The sequence below is a fragment of the Equus quagga genome, chromosome 4, assembly GCF_021613505.1.
Source record: "Equus quagga isolate Etosha38 chromosome 4, UCLA_HA_Equagga_1.0, whole genome shotgun sequence".
Lineage (NCBI taxonomy): Eukaryota > Metazoa > Chordata > Mammalia > Perissodactyla > Equidae > Equus > Equus quagga.
Window position 1 is genome coordinate 24,393,022 of NC_060270.1, and position 23,413 is coordinate 24,416,434.

General features: G+C 37.5%; 1 protein-coding gene across 1 annotated transcript in view; it reads right to left on the reverse strand.

Moving 5' to 3' along the window:
- The window catches only part of CCDC14 (coiled-coil domain containing 14), a 44,885-nt gene that overhangs the window by 15,340 nt on the left and 6,132 nt on the right, over positions 1-23,413 (reverse strand). The window contains exons 2-9 of the mRNA XM_046659769.1: positions 23,242-23,297; positions 22,847-22,919; positions 22,527-22,596; positions 22,314-22,436; positions 10,230-10,466; positions 10,023-10,117; positions 8,139-8,637; positions 6,057-6,198 (exon numbers count right to left, since the gene is read on the reverse strand). Of these exons, the coding sequence (XP_046515725.1) occupies positions 6,057-6,198; positions 8,139-8,637; positions 10,023-10,117; positions 10,230-10,466; positions 22,314-22,436; positions 22,527-22,596; positions 22,847-22,919; positions 23,242-23,297 (1,295 nt within the window). The remainder of the gene's footprint in view (positions 1-6,056; positions 6,199-8,138; positions 8,638-10,022; positions 10,118-10,229; positions 10,467-22,313; positions 22,437-22,526; positions 22,597-22,846; positions 22,920-23,241; positions 23,298-23,413) is intronic.

Here is a 23,413-nt window from a genome sequence, read left to right on the forward strand (position 1 = left end):
TTTGGTATATGGCTCTCCAATTGTTCCACCACTATTTACTGAAAAGAGTATTCTTCCCACATGGAATTTCCTTGGCATCTTTGTCAAAAATCAGTTCTCCATATGTGTGAGTTTATTTCTGGACTCTATTCTGTTTCAATGATCTATTTGTCTATCTTTACACCAGTGCTACACTGTCTTGATTACTATAACTTTATGTCTTGAAATAGGATAGTACCAATTTTGTTCTCCTTTCCCAAAGTTGTTTTGGTTATTTTAGATTATTTGAATTTCCATATAAATTTTAGAATCACTTTCTATAAAAAAGCCTGCTGGGTTTTTCACTGGAATTGTACAGAATCTATAGATCAGTTTAGGGAAAACTGACATCTTAACAGTAATAAATACTATACTCTATGGGTCTGGTTTATCTCTCATTTATATGTTTTCTTTAATTCTTCTCAGTAATGTTTTATAGTTTTCAGCATACAAGTCTTACACATCTTTATCAAATTTATCTCTAAATTGCTCATATTTTTTGATGCTACGGAAAATAGAACTGATTTTAAATTTCATTTCAAATTGTTCATTGCTAGTCTGTAGAAATATAATTGCCTTCTGTACACTGATCTCATTTCCTGCAACCATGCTAAACTCACTTATTAATTCTACTAGCTTTTTTGTAGGTTTCACAGGATTTTCTACAAAGACTCGTACTGTGAATAAGACAGTTTTACTTCATTAATTCCCAAAGCAGTTGGCTTTTACTTCTTTTCCTTGTCTTATTGCACTGGTTAGAACCTCCAGCACAAGACTGAACAGAAATAATAATCATTATTTGCTGGGTATCTTGAGACATTTTCCTAGCATATTCAGAGAGAAAAAATTAGCCGAATAGTATTTTAAAATAATGGGATAATATTACAAATACTATTTCAAAATATTATGTATTGAATTTAGGATTACATGATTTTAACTGAAGGAAAAGTAACAAATGAAATCAGAACTAAAAAACTTTAGGCAAATGTTTCTTTACTTTAAAAACTACTATATCTAAATAACCTAAAATAAAGGAAACAGGATACAAAAAAAACATTGATTTTGGAATTTATATTGTCAAGATTACTAACACATTCTACTCTGTAACCATAATTGCCAGTTGTCTTAGTTCTATGTGTAGACTGAATGTTCACCTCTAATCCACTCCTTCATCTGAATTCATCTCTTGGTTGACTGGACTTTGCCATTAAGAATTTTTTTCTGTTTTTAAAGGAGTTCCAAGGTGCTATATTTCCTAAGTTCTTGCACACTTGAGAATATGACTACTGCCTTTATGCTAAAAGGACAGCTGGACCACACAGGAGATTCCTGGGGCATACTTTCTTTCCCTTAGAACTTTGTAAATGATGTTCTATGATCTTTTGGAAACGAATATTGCTGTGAAAAGGGTGAAGCCAGTCTGATATTTTTCTCTTTACATGTGATTTGCCTTTTCTTTTGAGTTTCTATAAAAGTTAAGTTTTTTTGTCCTTAAGGTGTAGTAACTTTACCAGCATATGTCTTGGTGTTGATCGTTTTGCACAGCTTTTTTGGGATCTTGTATGCCCTATCGATCTGCTGACACAGATCTTTAGATTAGTAAATTTCCCTTTATTCAATACATTCGTTGTGTTCTCTTTTTCAGGAACACTAATTATACCAATTTTGCATCTCTTTTGATTCTCTTCCATAAATTGTATCATGTTCTTTATAATAATTTTTAGATCCTTCTTTTTCTATTTTGTTCGGTATGATTTCTTCAAGCTTATCCATCATGCATTCAATCATTTAACAAATATTTATTAGAGTGAATGCTAGGCACAATTCTCAGCACCGGAAATACAGCAGCAAACAAAAAAGACGAACATTTAGCCTTCTCAAATCCATAGAGACAGAAAGGAGAACAGAGGTTACCCAGAGCTGGGGGAAGAAAGGAGAGATACTGTTTAATGAGTAGAGGATTTATGTTGGGGATGAAAAAGTTTGGGGTACAGATTTTGGTTATGGGTACACAGTACTGTGAATGTATTTAATGCCACTGAAATGTACACTTCCCAATAGTTAAAAAGAGAAATACTATGTCATTTGTATTTTACCACAGTAAATATAAATTAGTAAATTGTTTTAAAAAAGGATATGGGAAAAAAAATAAGCCAAGGCTCGTAGGAGACACAGAACTATGAATTTAGTACCAATTGAAACAGAAAGATTTGAGGGAAAAAAGCAAAACCCCCAAAAAATAAACCAACAACAAAATTCAGCCTTCATATTGTTTAGGTTCTAATGGAATAAAATATCCCTGACTTGGCGTTTGTTTGGTGTTAATTTTGTTTGTTTCTAATGGGACTTTCATTTTGTAACACTTTTGCTTTTCTCTTTTATTTTCCTGAGCTCACCTAATTCACTTTTCTTCTCCTTTTACTGTCTTTTCTTCTTTAAGCACTTTTTCAATCTCTTTCTGCCTCTAAGAGAGATCTATTATCATTAATTTCCTTGAGACTATGGCTTGCTGTTTAACATTTTCCTGGGTTCTCTTTGGGAGATTTGTCTTGTGATGTTTATTCTTGACCTACCTTTGTCCCTTTTGTCAGTTTGTTTATTTTAAGTGTTATGTAAAGATCTCTCCTATAAAGGCTTTCTTCCCCTAGGTTTTGTGACGTCACTCTCTCCCAGTCTTCCTGCCACTTCCCTACTTGTTCCTCCTCGGGTTTCTTTCACAGGCTCCTCTTGCTGTGTTCTTTCCTTAAAAAGCTGTTCTTCCCCAGCAACTCTCCCTTGGCTGTGCTCACACTCTATGCCTTCTTGGTGAATGTACCGCTTACAGGCTGATAACAAGTCACTTGCTTTTACTCACTACTGTCTCCAGTGCCAAATCTCTAGGAAAAGCTCGATGAAAATGTGTTCACGAATGGCCCTCAAGTCTGCCTTTCCATCCTGGATCTTGTTCTAGTGCTCCACTTACACCGTACACATCACCAGATGATGTAAATGACACACTCAGCATGCCTAATCCTAATTCACTTAACTTAAATCTTAACTCACCAGCTCTCCCATTATCTTTCCTAACTCAAAAAGAAAATGAATAAAAAAAAATAAACAATCTATTCTTCACCTAGTAGCTCCATCTGGAAGAATTATGTTACCATCTGTCCAATTATCAAGCCAAAAGACTGAGTGCACACCTGGCTCCTCCCACTCACTCCTATTTCATTTTTTTGTTCTGCATGAGTATATAATGGTCTTGTATTTGAGTCTACGGTCAGGAAGTGTTCATGAAGTCTAACTTGCCCTACAAATCAGAGCTCTCTAACTCAAAGGTTCTTAACTGGAACCTGTCAACCCTCATCTAGGAAATCTGGGAATGTGCCAGGGCTTTTGGTGGTCACAATGAATGCAGCACTATGGACATTTTATGGGTAGGGAAGGATCAGAAAGGCTAAATGTTGAGCACGGTGTTAGGTGTCCCAAATAAAAAGTGTCTAGCTGAAAATGCCAAAAAATGCCCAAATGCCATAGAAACAATGCACCCAGCTATTTTTTTTTTTTGAGCCACAAGATGGCAATAAACTCCAAGAAAGTCCTCAAAAATCAATTTTCTCGCTAAAAGGAAACATGTAGTTTCTAAATGTCCAAACACAAAAACAATGTTTTTTGACTGAAAATGCTAACAAACAGTTTTGAATGAGCCTATGCATTCGTCCATCGTTAATGAAGATTACAGATTCTTTAGAAATAAAGATTATCAAAGACGCACAAGAATTCCTACACCTCTGCTGGAAACTTCATTCTGCTAAAAAGAGCATATCTAACAAATTCTTTATTTTTCAATAATTTCATTTTTAGAAGGTCAAGTAGACAGTAGCAATAGCATGATATATAATCTTTGTCCTCCAAAGAGATAGAGCCAAAAAGGTCGGGGGCTAAGTCTGAAGAATTAGGTTAGAAATCAAACTAATACCCTTTTAAAAAAATTAAAAACAGGGGCTGGCACCGTGGCCAAGTGGTTAAGTTCGCGCATTCCACTTTGGCGGCCCAGTGTTTAGTCAGTTCGGATCCTGGACACGGATATGGCACCGCTCATCAAGCCATGCTGAGGCGGCCTCCCACACGCCACACCTAGGAGGACCCACAACTAAAAATATGCAACTATGTACCAGGGGGCTTTGGGGAGAAAAAGGAAAAATAAAATCTTTAAAAAAAAAAATTAAAAACAAGCAGTGACCAATAAAGCAGTACATCTCACTTTCTTGAGTTGCTTATAGGTTAGCTCCTAAAACAATTCTAAAATGTTCTAAGGAAAGTAAATAAATACGAACCATTGCTGTTTCCCATGGTGAGGATGATAAAGTAGAGACTATTCTGAGACTAAGTTCTGGTATGCTTATTTAAGAAACCAATTATTTGATAGTCATATCTTTAAAAACATGCTTGTTTATTTCAAATGGCTTATAGTATATTATTTTATTCCATAAAATACACCTAAATATTGAAGTATAAATAAGTTAGTTTCTACTTCCTAGCAGATGCAACGTACAAGTGCAGAAATTAAGATTACTGTACTCTAAAATCAAACTGCCTGGGTTTGAGTTTCGTGTCTGTCACTTCTTAGGGTCTGTGACCTTGGGCAAGCTACATAACCTCTCTGTGCCTTGGTTTCCTCATTGGTAAATTAGAATAACATAATATCTACCTCACAGAGCTGCTGTGAGAATTTAAGGAGATGAGCCATACAAAGGACAATAGCCTGGCACATAAGAATCATTCAGCTCCTTTTAGTAGCAGTATTGGCTATTACCACTACCACTATTTGTACCTGGTTTTGATTTTCAAAACCTAATGCTCTTATAGGGATCCCTCAGGTCAGGATTGAAGGCAGTATTATTAGAATTTAAACCCGGGAAACCCATCTTATATCATAGTATCTAAAGACTAACAATCTTTAGAGAAATAAATCTCACTAGGTCTTGTGCCTTTGAAGGCTCCAGATCCACAATTTTAAGCTACTCACCAACGAAGAATCCTATTTTATTGCTTTCTAGTTTCTTGAAAATGTTTGTGCAGGTTCTATCTGGTACAATGCCTATAGCTCATGTAACTGTAATACCCCCTCAGGGCACAGTCTAACTGCAGTGCTGTAGACACACTGAAAATGTGCTCCAATTCTCTGCAAACTACACTGATAAACAGTGAATGGTGGCCTTGGTGGTCATCACTGACACATTTAAAGTGAAGCTATTACTGATAATATATAAGTGATTTCTGTATTTCAAGATTCAATCTCTGGTTTACATCTTTCCTAAACAAATTAAAACTATAAATCAAACACAAACTAAGGTGGCCTAAAAACCAAATCTAAGAATTTAAATGAGTTTTTTCCTATGTCTGAGTGTGGTGGCCCACTGGTGCTCACCCTTATCAGGTTCTCCTTTCCCTCCAGGTGTATGGGAAGTATGGGAGAATGCCATGTACCACATCTTTATATTAGGCAGGACCATATGCCTCGTTTTAGCCTACAAAATCTAAGTAGAAGTGAGACTGTCACTTCTGGACCGAGGCATGTAGAGTTGGTGTGCCATATCCACCTTCTTTCTCCTGAAAAGCACACACTGAGACAGTGGCCTCATAAAATGGAGGGACCTAAATCCTGAGTCATAGGATGAAAAAGAGTGTGTTGGGCTTGGCATGAGGAAGAAATAAACTTCTGCTGTGCTGTGCCACTGAGACTGCGGAGTTTGTTATTGCAGCATGGCTAGACTACCCGGATGAACAGCATGAGGTACTTCATTTCCCTCTCTATACACTCCCAACCAAGCAACCACGGAGGTAAAAGAGGTGAGAGAAAATATGTACCAGTGGGCAGAATTAATGCAAGAGTTAGAGAATGCTGGCGATGTCTGGAAAATGGAGAAAAAGTAGAAACACAGTAAGACAGTAAATCTGTTTTCCTTATGGAGTCCTAGATATCTCTTTTGGCACCTTTGCTCTGGCCATGGGACACTTTTGCATAAAGAAAAAAATATTCAAAAAGCAATTCTTACCTGCGTAACTGAGCATTTTCACTTCTCAGTGGTTGCACGGCCAGTGCTATTTCAACTTGAATATTTGTATTTCCACTTATTGCTGGAAGCAGAGATATACACGCCTCCAACTCTGTAACCAACCTCTGAAGTTCTGGATCCTCTATAAAAGGCAGAAGAAACGAGTAAAAACAATATTATAAATTGTTTTTGGATAAGATTATTCATGTGTATTACCAAAAGAGAAAATTTTTCAGATATGTACATACTTGCTGTAATTAAGCTCAACTCATTTATAAATACACAAATCCAATTTCCCCTTTCCTGCTGCCTGCATTTGCTTATTCAGAAGAATTCTAAAGAAATTAAATTCAGCAAACTAAAGAGTAATCTTAGATCACAGGATTAAGTGTGATCTTTTTTCAGTCAGAGAGTCTAGTAGGAAGACAGTTTACACACACCTCCAGTTCACCTCATCAAAGGATGACTGGACTCCTGTAACCACTGCAGGACTACAGTGTGAACATTTACACCACAATCCTTGATCCTGGCACAAGCAAAGAATTCACTTTAGGTGATTCAGTTTGGCAAAATATTGAGGGAGGGCCTACTAAGATAAGGTTTTATTATTTAAATTTATAAAGTAGATTTAACACAACCCGCCACCCCTCATTTGAAGTAGCATCAAACGCAGCACCATTTTTGTTATCAATTGTGGGGAGTGGACGGTTTTGGAGGTGGTAAACAGACAGAGGGAGAAGATGGATTTTAGATCTCTTGTCCTTTTATTTTTGTCCCTTGATTTCTATTCAAATTTTCAGTGGACTGAAAACATTTAATAATTATAATATTAACTGTCTGATACCCAAAAGAGGTAGAAAGTATACTCTAAATTACAAAAATTTAGCAATCCCATGGGTACTTTTACACCCTGATGAAAAAAGTCCATGCACACAGTAAATGACTGTGCCCAGCTGCCGAGCAGCCCTCCACCAGTGCTCTGTGGCGGAGGGGGGGTGGGGGGGGGTGTCTTGCACATAAGAGAAGGAGGCAAAGACCAGGGCTCCACCATTTTCTAGCACTATAACCTTAGTCAAATTACTTAACCCTTCAAGTGTAGACTTTTTTTTTTTAAGATTTTATTTTTCTTTTTTCTCCCCAAAGCCCCCCAATACATAGTTGTATATTTTAGTTGTGGATCCTTCTAGTTGTGGCATGTGGGACGCTGCCTCAGCACGGCTTAATGAGCGGTGCCATGTCCGTGCACAGGATCCAAAACAGCAAAACCCTGGGCCACGGAAGCGGAGTGCGTGAACTTAACCACTCAGCCATGGGCCGGCCCCAAGCCTAGACTTCTTTATGGTTAAATGGAGACAACAACAGTACCTCATAGGGTTGCTGAGAGAATTAAATGAGACTGTTCTCCAGGTCTCAGTTTCCTCATCTGTGAAATGGGGGCAATATCAGTACCTCATAGGGTTGCTGTGAGGATTAAATGAGATAACGAACATAAAAAACTTAGCACAGCACTGGGCACTCCCTCACGCCAATAGATATCATTTATTCAATAAATGATAGCTAATATTGTTACTATGATTATTGTTGTTGCCATGATGGAGAATTTGGTTAAGAGAACAGTAATAAGTTGAAGGTGTAAAAGCATATAGATTTTAATATATTAAACCTTTGGATTAATAGTGCTGTATTCCTATAGATACATTTTAAGATTTGGTATTTCTTTTTGTCAGTCTGCAAATATTAGGTATTCAATGAGTGCTTCCACAATCAATTACTGTGTTTTCTAGATGAGAAATCTGTAACTCATTCCAAGCAAAAGCCATTATTTAGAATATACACACACAATGAAAACAAATGAATACAACCTGGCTCAAATGTTTCCTAACTCCACCTAAGACATTTTTCTTCATTTAATAAAAAAATCCCAAAAGCAAACTGAAAAGGGGACAAAAAGGTTTGGGTTACTTCCCCAAATATACCACAAACTCCAGGTAGTTATCCTAAATTTAAACGCTGACTAAATACTATGAGGCTGCTATTCAGCATTAACACCACGCTACAGAAAATTAAAGACAGGCTCTTCACCTTGTTCTGTCACCAGGGCTTTGAGCTCTCCCAACAAATACTTGATAGTTCTAACTTTTTCAGCACTCTGGTTCATATTTTTTGCCTTCTGCACATCCTTTATTCTTGAATCATGCACACATATCTTTAAATCCTTTCCTTCACTTGTGACCTCTCCAATTTGTTCTTTGGCACATTTTTCTTCATTAGTGGCCAAGAAAACTGGCTGTAATAGAGTGGGGCTTTGGCGTATCTGACTGTCTGGATGAGAATGCAATAGATTCATGTATGTTTGGAAACACTTCAGTAAGTCTGGCTCCTTAGAAACTCCTTGTTGTGGCAGAATCCCATCAGCAAGACCCAGCTGCTGAAACGTTGGAACAACTGGTTTGTCAGTTTTGCACAGGTTACGTGGAAATCCGAGACCGGTTCTGAAGGAATTCTTTTGGACATCAGTACAGTCCACAGAAATTGTTTTATCCTGTGGTGCAAACTGGTTGTCACCATCAGTCTGAACTTCCTAAAGAAAAAAAAACAAGTTAAGACTTCAAAAATGTGAGTAGTGACTTGTAGACATTAACTGTAATAAACTCAAACCGGAAACATAAGAACAGGACTTTTTCAGGGTAGAGTTACAGATCATCAGTGAGTAAGCTGGATTTCCCCTTAGCAGAATATTCTAGTTTTTTATAGCTTAATTAGTCCACTCTGCAATATGGGAACATTATGAAGCTATGGTAAAATAGATTGTTTGCAAATATCATACATGGTTTAAAGGCATCAAAAATCAGTCCACTTTGGTACTAAAACAAACTTCCAATTTGGGAAATTATACTGTAAGAAAATAAACTCAAACATAACAAAAAGCTTTTGCACAAACATATCTACAGAAATGTTACGGTAGTAAAAAACTGACTGCTACTTAAATGTCTAACCATAGGGGAGTAGTTACACAGACTAGAGTATATCCATGAATAGAATATTAACAACTTACTAAAAATTTACAAAAGGTATATATCAATTGAGAAACATGTTTACAATAAAATGTTAAGTGAAAAGGCAGTATATAAAACTGCATACATTTAATTATGAATACATTTTAAAAAGAAAGAAAATGAGAGGTCAGCCCAGTGGCACAGTGGTTAAATTTGGTGTGCTACGCTTTGGTGGCCTGGGGTTCGTGGGTTCGGATCCCGGGCATGGACCTACACCACTCATCAAGCTATGCTGTGGTGGCAACCTACATACAAAAGAGAGGAAGACTGGCACAGATGTTAGCTCAGGGCTACTCTTCCCCAAGCAAAAAAGAAGAAGATGAGCAAAAGATGTTAACTCAGGGCCAATCTTCCTCACCAAAAAAAAAGAAAGAAAAAAGCAAGCAAGCAAGCAAATGATTAGAAAGCATTCTATTAATGTGATAACAGCAACTGGGCTTGGGTGGTGGGTATGGGCAATTTCTTTTTTCTACTGATTTCTTTCCCTTTTCCCTCCTCACCATTGTCCTTAATAAATAGGTAAAACTTCTCTAATAAAATATAACTTGAAAAAATAATTGGTCTTTACATCCTAGGGCATTAAGATATAATCAGCAAATTCACTTTTCCCTCTTAAGATGACAATTTCTTTTTTTTTTTTAAGATTTTATTTTTCCTTTTTCTCCCCAAAGCCCCCCCAGTGCATAGCTGCATATTTTTAGTTGTGGGTCCTTCTACCTGTGGCATGTGGGATGCCGCCTCAGCATGGCTTGATGAGTGCTGCCATGTCCATGCCCAGGATCCAAACTGGCGAAACCCTGGGCCGCTGAAGCGGAGTGTGCAAACTTAACCACTTGGCCACAGAGCCGGCCCCAAGATGACAATTTCTAAAAGCAAATAATTACTTGTATAGTATATAAACTATACCCACAGAATGAACCATTGGAGGGCAGGGTGGCTGCTGAGGTAACCGGACTGGGGTGGAAGTAGATAAGCCATAACCAGAATGGAGAGTTGCCTGAGATTCTAAAAGGCAAGAGGAAAAAAAAGTCATTCACATCTCATACTGCTTATATGATAACCAAGCAACTTAAGAAGAGCTTATATTCATGCTTTTTAAAACATCATTCATACTAACCAGAACCAGACACACTGTGGCAAGGTACAGCAGAAATCCCATTAGGGCTGTTCTTTGAAGCCAAGTTATTCATCAGCGACATCTGGGTCTGCACATGCTCACAGAGGGCTTGGTATATTATGGGTGAATACATTCTATAATGATCTTGCAATGACCAATTTTGTACGACGTCTGATGAGTCTCTTTCACTTCCAGCAGAAGCTTCATTTGGTACCTGTTTCTTATTATCTGAAGATACTAACATGGAAGAAGGAAAAAAGTTCTTGAAATATGATTCTTCAAAAACTTTTACCATAAGATATTGAGGAAAAAAGACTCTCAGAAGTAGCTCAATTCATCATATACTTTACAGAAGGGCTTTACCACTATCACCCCCTAAAGAAAATCACCTCAAATACTTTTTTTTCCTTTTTGCTGAGGGAGATTTGCTCTGAGCTAACATCCGTTGCCAATCCTCCTCTTTTTTTTTGCTTGAGGAAGATTAGCCCTGAGCTAACATCTGTGCCTATCTTCCTCTATTTTTTTGTATATGGGACACCTCCAGAGCGTGGTTGGTGAGTGGAATAGATCTGCGCCCAGGATCCGAACCCATGAACCGGGGCCACCGAAGTGGAGCAGATGGAACTTTCACCACTCGGCCATGGGGCCGGGCCCCTCAAATACTTTTTTAAAGTAGGGAATGAATTAAGTAAGTTCCCTAGTCAAAAATTATCTATAGTATGTCATTAAAATCTCTATTAAATGCTATTTGTAAAATCTCTCCTTCAATTATAAGACCCCTCTTAAGGGTGCTATTTGTCTCTAAAATCCAATAAAACTCTTTCATTTTGCTCCTTGTCCAGTTCACGCTCTTAGGGGAAAATGGAATGAGAAAGACAGAATGCTTTGTAACAATACTGATGCTTTGATTATGTTAAAAGAAAAAATTAAACCTAAAAAGTTCACTTAATCTACACACTGGACCCTCAGACAAAATCTTAACCTGGCACTTAAAGTCTCCAAAGCCTGACCACAGCCTACGTTTCCAGCCATCTTCCCATCAACCCCAACTCAAATTTTTCATTCCAGTCAGGCCAACTGAGACACTCAACAAGCTTTTCTCATCTTCCTATAGCACTACTCACAATGAACCATTCCTTCCAATTCAATCTACGCACTCACCAAGGCTCATCTGAAGGTTTCTCTCTTCCATGAAGCCTTTTCCAATCATTCCGGCCCAGTGCCTGCTCTTCACCACCTCACAGCACATATTGTCTATACAAATCGAATATCACTTGCAAATTGCACCATACTCCTTATCTTTCATTCTCTTGTCTATCTGACTAAACTATAAGCTTCTTTAGGCAGGACTGTATCTTATACTTCATTATTTTCTCCCATAGTGTCTCGTATTAGTCTACAAACAAAGTAGTACAAAGTAGAAGCCTGGTATTAACAAATTAATACATGGAAAACAACAAAGGTTTCTACATAGCACTACTCTATAGATCGATCAGCATCAAAATCTACTTCCCTGTCTAATAAGATGCCCTTCCCAAATGTTTTTTAAAGACTCTTCATAGCGGGGCTGGCCCCATAGCCCAGTGGTTAAGTTTGTGTGCTCCACTTTGGCAGCCCAGCGTCTCACCAGTTTGGATCCTGGTTGCAGACATGGCACCACTCATCAAGCCATGCTGAGGTGGCATCCCACATAGCACAATCAGAAGGATCTACAACTAGAATATTCAACTGTGTACTGGGGGGCTTTGGGGAGAAGAAGAAGAAAAGATGATTGGCAACAGATGTTAGCTCAGGTGCCAATCTTTAAAAAAAGAAAAATGAGCTTTTATTCCAAAATTCTAAAGTCTGAAAACACAAGGAAAATCATGTAAAAAAAAAGTACTCCAGACCAGAAGGAAAATGACAAGCAGCCAGAAATCAATCCTGAAGGCACAGAAACTTATATGCTAAATGATAAAGAATTCAAAATACCTATCACAAAATAACTCAACAAGTTACAAGAAAATTCAGAGAGACAGTTCAATGAAATTAGGAACAAAAGTAATGAACGGAGGGAATTCTTCACAAAAGAGATTGAAACTATAAAGAAAAACCAATCAGAAATGTTGGATATGAAAAACACAATGAATGAGATAAAAGAAAAATCAAGAGTCCTTGAATAACAGAGCCAATATTATGGAGTAAAGAATTAGCAACCTGGAGGACAGAAATATAGAAATGCTGCAGATGGAGGAGAACTAAGACTAAAAAGAAATAAAGAAATTCTCCAAGAAATGTCTGACTCAATTAGGAAATGCAACATAAGGATTACAGGTATTCCAGAGGGAGAAGAAAGGGGAAATGGAATAGAAAGCTTGTTTGAAGAAATAATAGCTGAGACCTTCCCAAACCTGGGGAAGAAGCTGGAAATACAAGTAAAAGAAGCAAATATAACTCCTAATTACATCAATGTAAAAAGATCTTCTCCAAGGCATATAGTAGTAAAACTGGTAAAAGTTAACGACAAAGAAAAAATATCAAGGGCAGCAGGCAGAAGAAAATAACTTACAAAGGAACCCCTATCAAGATTTCAGCAGATTTCTCAGCAGAAACCTTATAGGCTATGAGAGAGTGGAATGATATATTCAAAATTCTGGAAGACAAAAACTTTCAGCAGGGGCAATCCCCATGGCTGAGTGGTTAAGTTCATACGCTCCACTTCGGCAGCCTTGGATTTCGCTGGTTCGGATCCTGGGCGCAGACATAGCACTGCTCACAAGGCCATGCTGAGGCAGCATCCTACATGCCACAACTAGAAGGACCCACAAATAAAAATATACAACTATGTACTGGGGGGGGATTTGGGGGGAAAAAGCAGAAAAAAAAAAAATCTTTCAGCAAAGAATACTCCATCCAGTGAAATTATCCTTCAGGTACGATGAAGAAATAAAAACTTTCCCAGATAAACAAAAGCTGAGGGAGTTCATTGCCACAAGATCCCCCATACAAGAAACGCTCGAGAAGGCCCTCATACCTGAAACAAAAAAGAAAGGGTTTACAAAGCTTTGAGCAAGGAGATAAATAGGCAGATAAAATCAGAAAATTGCAGATCTCTCTTAGAACAGATTAGCAAACACTTAATTACAACATTAAAGACAAAGGGAAGAAAAACACCAAAAATAAATATAATCTCATCACTTTAATCACAAATTGACAATACAAGATGGAATAAGTTGTGACAATAATAACTTAGAAGGGGAAGAGGCAAGGGATGGAATTGGCTTAGCCTAAGGAAATAAGAGGCTATCAGAACATAGACTACCTCAGCTAGGAGATTTTTAACACAAACCTCATGGTAACCACTAAACAAATAATCAGAACAGAGACACAAATGATAAATAAAGAGAAAACTGAGAATACCATCATAGAGAACTACCAAACTGAATTGGCAGTCCCAAATACACGAGAAGAGAAGCAAAGGAAATACAGAACAACCAGAAAATGAGTGATAAAATGGCAGCATTAAGCCCTCATATGGCAATAATAATTCTAAATGTAAAAGGATTGAATTCTCCAATCAAAAGACACAAAGTGGCAGGATGGAGTAAAAAACAAGACCCAAAGATATGCTGCCTCCAGGAAATACATCTCAGCTGTAAAGACTAACACAGGCTCAGAGTGAAGGGATGGAAGATGATACTCCAAGCTAATGGTAAACAAAAGAAAGCAGGTGTTGCCATACTTATATCAGACAAAGCAGACTTCAAGATAAAAAAGGCAATGAGAGACAAAGAGGGGCAGTACATAATGATAAAAGTGACACTCCACCAAGAAGACACAACACTTATATATGCACCCAACAAAAGAGCACCAAAGTACACAAAGCAACTATTAACAAACCTAAAAGGAGATATTAATGACAACATAATAATAGTAGGAGACTTTAACACCCTACTTACAGCAATGGATAGATCATCCAGACTGAAAGTCAACAAGGAAATAGTGGAATTAAATGAAAAACTAGACCAGATGGACTTAATAGATACATATAGAACACTCCATCCAAAAACAGCAGAATACACATTCTTCTCAAGTGCACACAGAACATTCTCAAGGATAAACCATATGTTGGGAAACAAGGCAAGCCTCAATAAATTTAGGAAGACTGAAATCATATCAAGCATCTTTTTCAACCATAATGCTATGAAACTCAAAATCAACTACAGGAAAAAAGTTGGGAAAGTGACAAATATGTGGAGACTAAACAACATGCTACTGAACAACTAACAGATCACTGAAGAAATTAAAGGAGAAATCAACAAATATCTGGACGGGGCCAGCCCAGTGGCGCAACAGTTAAGTTTGCATGTTCCAGTTTGGCTGCCCAGGGTTCGGTGGTTTGGATCCCAGGTGTGGACATGGTACCACTTACCAAGCCATGCTGTGGCAGGCGTCTCACATATAAAATAGAGGAAGATGGGCATGGATGTTAGCTCAGGGTCAATCTTTCTCAGCAAAAACAGGAGGACTGGCAGCAGGTGTTAGCTCGGGGCTAACCTTTCCCGACAACAATGAAAATATCTGGAGACAAACAAAAGCAAAAATACACCATACCAACTCATAAGGGATGCAGCAAAAGCAGTCCTAAGTAGGAAATTCATAACAATATAGGCCCACCTTAACAAACAAGAAAAATCTCAAATAAGCAGTCTTAAACTTAACAGAATTAGAAAAAGAAGAAGAAAGCCCAAAATCAGCAGATTGAGGGAATAATAAAAATTAGATCAGAAATAAGTGAAATAAAAACAAAAAAACAGTAGAAAGGATCAATGAAACTAAAAGCTGGTTCTTTGAGAAGATAAACAAAATTGACAAACCCTTAGCCAGACTCACTAAGAAGAGAGAAGGCTCATATAAATAAACTTAGAAATGGGGGCTGGCCCAGTTAAGTTTGCACACTCCACTTTGGTGGCCTGGGGTTCTCAGGTTCGGATCCTAGGTGCAGATCTATGCACTGCTCATCAAGCCACACTGTGGCAGCGTCCCACATATAATAGAGGAAGACAGGCACTGATGTTAGGTCAGTGATAATGTTCGTCAAGCAAAAAAAGAAAGACTAGCAATAGATGTTAGCTCAGGGCCAATCTTCCTCAGACACACACACACAAAAATGAAAAATGAAAGAGGAGAAATTACAACAGATACCACAGAAATACAAGGGATTATAAGAGAATACTATGAAAAACTATATGTCAACAAATTGGACAATCTAGAAGAAATGGATAAATTCTTAGACTCATACAACCTCCCAAAACTGAAATCAAAAAGAAACAGAGAATCCGAATAGACCAATCACAAGTTAAAGAAATTGAAACAATAATCAAAAATCTCCCTTACAAAAGTTCAGGACCAGATGGTTTCTCTGGAGAATTCAAAGACAAATGTTTGAATTCAAATATTCAAAGAAGATTTAATACCTATCCTTCTCAAACTATTCCAAAAAGCTGAAGAAAATAGAACACTTCCTAACTTCCTAATTTTATGAGGCCAACATCACCCTGATCTCAAAGTCAGACAAAAACAACACAAAGAAGGAAAATTACAGGCCAATGTCGCTGATGAACATAGATGCAAAAATCCTCAACAAAATATTGGCAAACCAAATATAGCAATACATTAAAAGGATCACACACCATGATCAAGTGAGATTTATACCAGGGATGCAGGGATGGTTCAACTTCCGCAAATCAATCAATGAGACACACCACCTTAACAAAATGAGGAATAAAAACCACATCATCATCTCAATAGACACAGAAAAAGCATTTGACAAGATCCAACATCCATTTATGATAAAAACTCCCAATAAAATGGGTTTAAAAGGGAAGTGCCCCAACATAATAAAGGTTATATATGACAAACCCATAGCCAACATCATACTCAATGGGGAAAAACTGAAAGCTATCCTTCTGAGAACAAGAACAAGACAGGGGTGCGCACTCTCACCACTCTTATTCAATATAGTACTAGAGGTTTTGGCCAGAGAAATTAGGCAAGAAAAAGAAATAAAAGGTATCTAAATAGGCAATGAAGAAGTGAAACTCTTGCTGTTTGCAGCCAACATGATTTTATACATAGAAAACCATAAAGAATCCATTGGAAAACTATTAGAAACAATCAACAACAACAGCAAAGTTGCAGGATACAAAATCAACTTACAAAAATTGGTTGCATTTCTATCCTCTAATAATGAACTAACAGAGAATTCAAGAATACAATCCCATTGATAATCACAACAAAATGAATAAAATACCAGGAATAAATTTAACCAAGGAGGTGAACGATAATGAAAACTATAAGACGTTATTGAAAGAAATCAATGATGACATAAAGAAATGGAAAGATATTCCATGCACATGGATTAGAAGAATAAATACAGTTAAAATCTCCATACTTCCTAAAGCAATCTACAGATTTAATGCAATCCTAACCAGAATCTCAAAGACATTCTTCACAGAAATAGAACAAAGAGTCCTAAAATTTACAGGGGCAACAAAAGATCCCAAATAGCTAAAGCAATCCTGAGGAAAAAAAACAAAGCTGGAGGCATCCCAATCTCTGACTCCAAAATATACTACAAAGCTACAGTAATCAAAACAGCATGGTACTGGCACAAAAACAGACACACAGATCAATGGAATAGAACTGAAAGCCCAGAAATAAAACCGCACATCTACAGATAGCTAATCTTCAACAAAGGAGCCAAGAAAATACAATGGAAAAAGGAAAGTCTCTTCAATAAATGATGTTGGGAAAACTGGACAGCCACATGCAAATGAATGTAAGTAGACCATTATTTTTCACCATCCACAAAAATGAACTCAAAATGGATTAAGGAGTTGAAGGTAAGACATGAAACCATAAAACTCCTAAAGAAAATATAGGCAATACACTCTTTGACATTGGTCTTAAAAGGATCTTTTTAAATACCATGTCTACTCAAGGCAAGAGAAACAAAAGAAAAAATAAACAAGTGGGACTTCACCAGACTAAAGAGCTTCTACAAGGCAAAGGAAACCAGGATCAAAATGAAAAAACAACCCATCAACTGGGAGAAAATATTTGCAAATACTATATCCAACAAGGGGTTAATCTCAAAAATACAGAAAGAAGTCATATAACTCAACAACAAAAAAAACGAACAACCTGATCAAAAAATGGGCAGGGGAGGGGCTGGTCCAGTGGCACAGCGGTTAAGCACGCATGTTCCCGCTTTGGCGGCCCGGGATTCGCCGGTTGGATCCCAGGTGTGGACATGGCACTGCTTGGCAAGCCATGCTGTGGTAGGCGTCCCACATATAAAGTAGAGGAAGATGGGCACGGATCTTAGCTCAGGGCCAGTCTTCCTCAGCAAAAAGAGGAGGATTGGCAGATGTTAGCTCAGGGCTAGTCTTCCTCAAAAAAATTAAATTAAATTAAATTAAATTAAATTTATATTACTACTATACAATTTCAAAATTAAAAAACCAACAACAACAAAATGAACCTGTCACTACACAAATACAAATGAGTATATTTTCTCATTCCTGTTCATTATACTAAAGTACCCTACGTGAAAATTTTACCTAATAGATTAGGATGGCAATGTGTCTAATTGGGGTCAGTTGATAACCAGAATTCACAAAAGGGATGCATTCGTTTACTCAATCTACAAAACTTTTCTCAGTCCTTGAATTCTAGCTGCCCTTCAGCACTGTTTCTTGGATGCTCAAGCACTGTCTGACAGCTAAGAATAATCCCTCCACCCAAATACAGAACACACATCTACTGCAGGTAAGAGCTGCTAGGTGCCTATTATAAGCGGAAATACATAAAAGAACACTTGGCCTTGATGGGGGTAATCAGTGCTCAAAATATTCTGCCTGCAGTTCAGTGGTTACAAGGGGGAAGGAGGGTGGGGGTGGGCACAAAGGGTGAAGGGGAGCACTTATATGGTGATGGACAAATAACAATGTACAAGTGAAATTTCACAATTTTGTAAACTATTATGACTTCAATAAAAAAAAAAATTCTGCCTGTAGTAGTTTATCTCCCCAAGGTGAGGGCAGCAATATTACGTATGTTACTGAAAGCAGAGTTATGTGCCCATAGCAGTCAACACAGTTATCAAATGTAAAAAGTTGCTTACTAAAAAAAATATATTTTCTCTTTAAATGTCAGGAATACTCTCAAGAAAGTTCAAGGCACTTTCGGAACTGCCTCTCTGCCTCCTTACTCCCAGTATGTACCAAGATGGGCGGGCTTGCCTCCATAGCCACTCAATGATCAGGCAGATCCCAGACAGAAAGTACATAAGGAGATCACACCACAGAAGATGGTTAACATAAAATAGGAAGATAATATGCGTTAAAATTAGAATGATACACAGATACTAGTCAACATGCTATAACAGATTATTTAAAGTTCTATTTATGATTACCTCACTTGTGGAGAGATGGAAAAGAGAGCAAGGGCTGAGTGTCATTTTGTATATTGTTGAGCCTGTGATAACAAAGCAAAAACCTTGTACTGGTTAACGCTACCCACTACAGACAAAAAAAGATGATCTTTTCTAGATAGTGCTACAGTTTGGTAAACTAAAAACGATAGAGCAAATGAACAAAGGGAGGAGGCTTCTGTTTCTAATGAGTCAACCTTGAGAGTAAATAAGTCAATGAGAACTAATTTCTAATGCTGCAACTGTAAAGGAGACTATCCTAGGGGAAGTAGGTCTTTCCTTCTGTTGATGAAAGTGTAGGGGAAAGGACGATAAGAATGTTATATCCTATCACAGGCCACAACTGCTGATCTGAATCTAATCCAAATAAGAATTTAATACTTATTAGTGACCCAGAATGCCAGATGTCCCTCATCTCCTTCAAATGCATCCTCTACTCATCTCCACCCTGCTCTCCCTGGGATGCTGATCTATACGGATTACATTGTTAAGAGACACTCCTTCAAGGGTCTCTTCTGCTCCTACATGTCTTGCGGGGTATACCAAGAAAGTAAGGCCTTGACCTAAGCTCTTCACCTGGGCCATTTCTTAGGGTTGTGTTTGTAGTGAGCAACTCTGAAGGATAAGGTTACTTTTCCCCTTAAGATAAGTACAGGCTTGCTTACTGCTTACTACCAAAGCGAGATTCCCCAAATCGATGTTCCACTGCTGAAACTTAAACCTACAGCATGCGCAGCATCCATCTGGGTCCATCACATCACCCCCATGGGAACTGGTGGCAAGGGGGGAGCCAACACAAATATGCTGATGTACATGCTGTTTGCTGTGCTGTGAGTAATGAAGTCCTTTGTCTCTGACCCAGGAGTCTTAATCCTGCCAACATCCATGACATAGGAAGGCTAACTTATTTAGCTTGTAAGACTGAAAATCAAATCCCAGACATGATGTACATTTTTTCTTGTCTTTTTTTTTATCGCAGTAACATTGGATTATAACATTATACGGTTTTCAGATGTACATCGTAATATATTTAAAATTCTGTGTAGAGTACATCATGTTCGCCACCCAAAAACTAATTATGCTCCATCACCACACATGTGAGCCTAATACCCACTTTTGCCCTCCCCCTTCTTCCCCCCCACCCTGCCCGGCTGTCCCCTATGTAACCACCAAGCCAATCTCCGTTGCTCTGTGTTTGTTTGTTGTTTTTATCTTTTACTTATGAGTGAGATCATACAGTATTTGACTTTCTCCCTCTGACTTATTTCATGAACAGGGCTCTGGCTGGGCCCCATCCAAGGGGAGTCTTGGTATTATCAAGGAAAGGAAGAAGCATAAAGTCAGAGTGTTATTCCCAACTCCCTCTCTATGAGGCCACCTTGGGTTGGCTTTGTTACTTAAATGAGGCTCACTGCTCGGCTCACAGCAGCCTACTCTACACAGCAGCATCTCTTTCTGAGTCCCAGCAACCTCTCCCTCGCCTCATCCCCCAAGGCCTAGGGATGGTAACAGCTCTGCTGCTGCTGCTAGCACAATCTCTTGAGGTTTCCCTATACACAAACCTTTGTAATGAGTTTCTTTGTAAATAAACCCTCCTTGAATTATCTTAATTTGAGTGCTGCCATCTGTTTCCTGTTGGAACTCAGACTAATAAGCAGTTAAGCTGGAACCCAACAAGTTGCTACCAAGGCACCATTGTCAGCCACATACATTCCAATGAGAGTTCCTTGAGGAAGGCTACCCTGGACAAGAAACAAGCTGCCTTAAGGAAAAAAGTAGGAGACTGCAGGAACAGGCAGTTGGTGCTATGACTCTATTCCTTGTCCACTGGGCCCCAATAAATACGCCTCTGCTTGAAGAGTTTAGACCAGGGGTTAGCACACTTTTTCTTAAAAGGCTAGAGAATAAATATTTTAGGCTTAGCAGCCCAGATGGTCTCTATCACAACTACTCAACTCTGCCACTGCAGCACAGAAGCATCCACAGAAAATACATAAATGGATTAGCATGGCTGTGCTCTGATAAAACTTTATTTGCAAAATAAATAAAATAACTAAACATTAGAAAATAAAACTGGTATAGTATGCTGACTCCTGGTTTAGACCAGTATTGTCCAATAGAAATATGATGTAAACCATATAGACAATCTGAAATTTTCCAGTAGCCATATTAAAAGTAAAAAGAAATAGGTAAAATTAATTTATAATATTTTATTCAAATCAATATATCCAAAATATTAGCATCTCAACATATAATTAACTTAAAAAATTGAGATATTTTATTTTTTGTGTTAAATCCTCTAAATCTAGTGTGCATTTTACACAAAGCACATCTCAATCTGGATGCTAAATTTTTATCAGAAATACTTCATTGTATTTAGATTTAATAAAATTTAGAGTTGAAAAAGTAGATTCACATAACCAAGTTATTCCAAACATACTTAAAAGTTTTCTAATAACTGGATCAAGTATCGGTTTTCAAATTTAAATTTTAATTAATTAAAATTAAATAATATTTACAATTCAGCTCCTTGGTTGTACTAGCCATAATTCAAGTGCTCAACGGCCATAAGTAGCTAGTGACTACCATCTTAAACAGTGCAGGTCAAGATAATAAGAGGCTAAATGTGACTAGTCTCCAAGAAGGGATAGTAAGTTGTTTCCTCTGCCCTAGTTCTCCGACTCAAGACCATCTGGAACATCAGCCTTTAGTCCTATGAATGTTCTACCCTCATTTTCTCAGCCTCTTTGCCTGGATCCTGATCGCTTAATATCCAGGGCTACTACTGTAGATGATTGTCTAGACTTCACTCCTTGCCTAAGCTGAATCTAAGCATGCACTGCTGTGCTAACATTTTTGGCCCACCTGAACTGTGGAACTAGCTAGCTGCATTCTTGTCCACCTGAATTCAGAATTGTGGACTTTTTCGTCTCCATTTTAGGCTATCCTGTTCTACAGGCCTCCAAGGGACAAGATAAACAAACCCTGCTTATTCTAAACTTTGGCTTATTACCACATTATTGTTGAATTATATAAATATTTGCTGAATTATTATATTTGATTAAGTCAGCAAGTTAACTGTGAGAGTGTAAAATATCCTTGACAACATTCATCATCAATCAGTGGCAGGCCCTCTTTCCTTACATATCTATCCAACCTGGAATTTTACGCCCTTATGTACCATGTATTCTAACTGTGCAGCTCAGCAAGTTGAGCTACTGAAACTACTTTGGATATATACACACAAAATAATTTTAAAACAATAAGTATACACAAGAAACCCAACCAATTTGTGATTATCTATGGAAACAAGCAGCAGGGAGAACAAAGATAACTCTATATACATTCCAAACATCATTCTGAGTTTAAACCTTTTCTCCTGCAAAACCCAGTCACTTTTTTCTACTTTTCTTCTTGGGAAAGTGATGGTAAACCAAGTAACTACTCAGCGATTAGAAGCTGAATAGAGAAAGAGAAGCATAAGCATGCATACACATGAATAACCAGTACATTATTAAACCGAAAGACCAACTCCACAATCCTGATAATTTATCAAAACCCTCAGAATTAAGTATTATATTTAATTAAATAAGAGAAGAAACACTTACAAATTTCTCTCCGGACTGCTGAAGGAACAGTATGTTTTCCACATCCTCTCTTTTTAGATCTATATCTTTTGCCTTCTAAAGGTCTGGGGTTAGATCTATTTTCTGAATATGCTATTTCTGAGCCTATTAATAATTCAAACAAAAATTCATTAGCATTAAGAGAACTACTTAATTGAGAAAATGTGATCAGCAAAGAAGCTTAAAAAATAAAACCTGAATCTTCATTTCTCAAAATGTCCCGCAGCAAAGAAGCACAACCATCAAGCCCTTGTACGGTTTCAGTCTGTAAGGAGAAGGTCATTTAGAAATTTGTATATAAAATTTTAATGCAGGAAAAAAGAAATTATGTAGTTTTAAAATTTCTTTATTTAGAAGTAATTATTATTGCTGGAAAACATGTTTTAAAGCAAAAAGCCTTCATACTTCCTTAGGGCAATTAATACTTTACCTTTGAATTTTTATTCCCACTTCCTAGGTTTTACCTGAGGATTAATTAGAATACTGTATATCGCATCTATTCAGTTTACTCTTACCTGACTTTCTGAATCAGAATGGATGGGATAGCCAGAATCTGCATTAAAATGTGATGTCTTTCTTAAATGGATCCTAGAAGACAAGTTTGTTAAAATTTTTTACATATAATTTTTTTCCCCAAAATATAGTGTAAATAGTCATTTTCTTTCCAGTAAAGGTTGGATAAGAAAGCTCATCCAGTCACGTATGAGATGGATTTATACAGGACTTAATGAAGATTCTAAAGTCTATTAAACAGTTGATCAACATGGGTAGATATGGAAGGTTCCTCCCCAGAGTTTTGAGAAGGGAGAGACCCACCTAGTTTTCTGGGGTAGGCAAAATTCAGTTCAGCCCAAAGATCTGAAAAACCTCTTGAGATTTCCTGAAGTTTAAAACTTCTTTAAGTACCTACCCTTTCTTTCCATTTGTTAATTTAGAAGGTCCAGTCTGCTTTCCTGAAGATAACACCTATGACATAATGCATTATATTTAGTAGATACACAAATATTTCTCTACTATATTTTCAGTATGCTGTCTTGGCAAAACGTAAAATGTTTCCTTTCTTTTTTTATCATGATAAAACA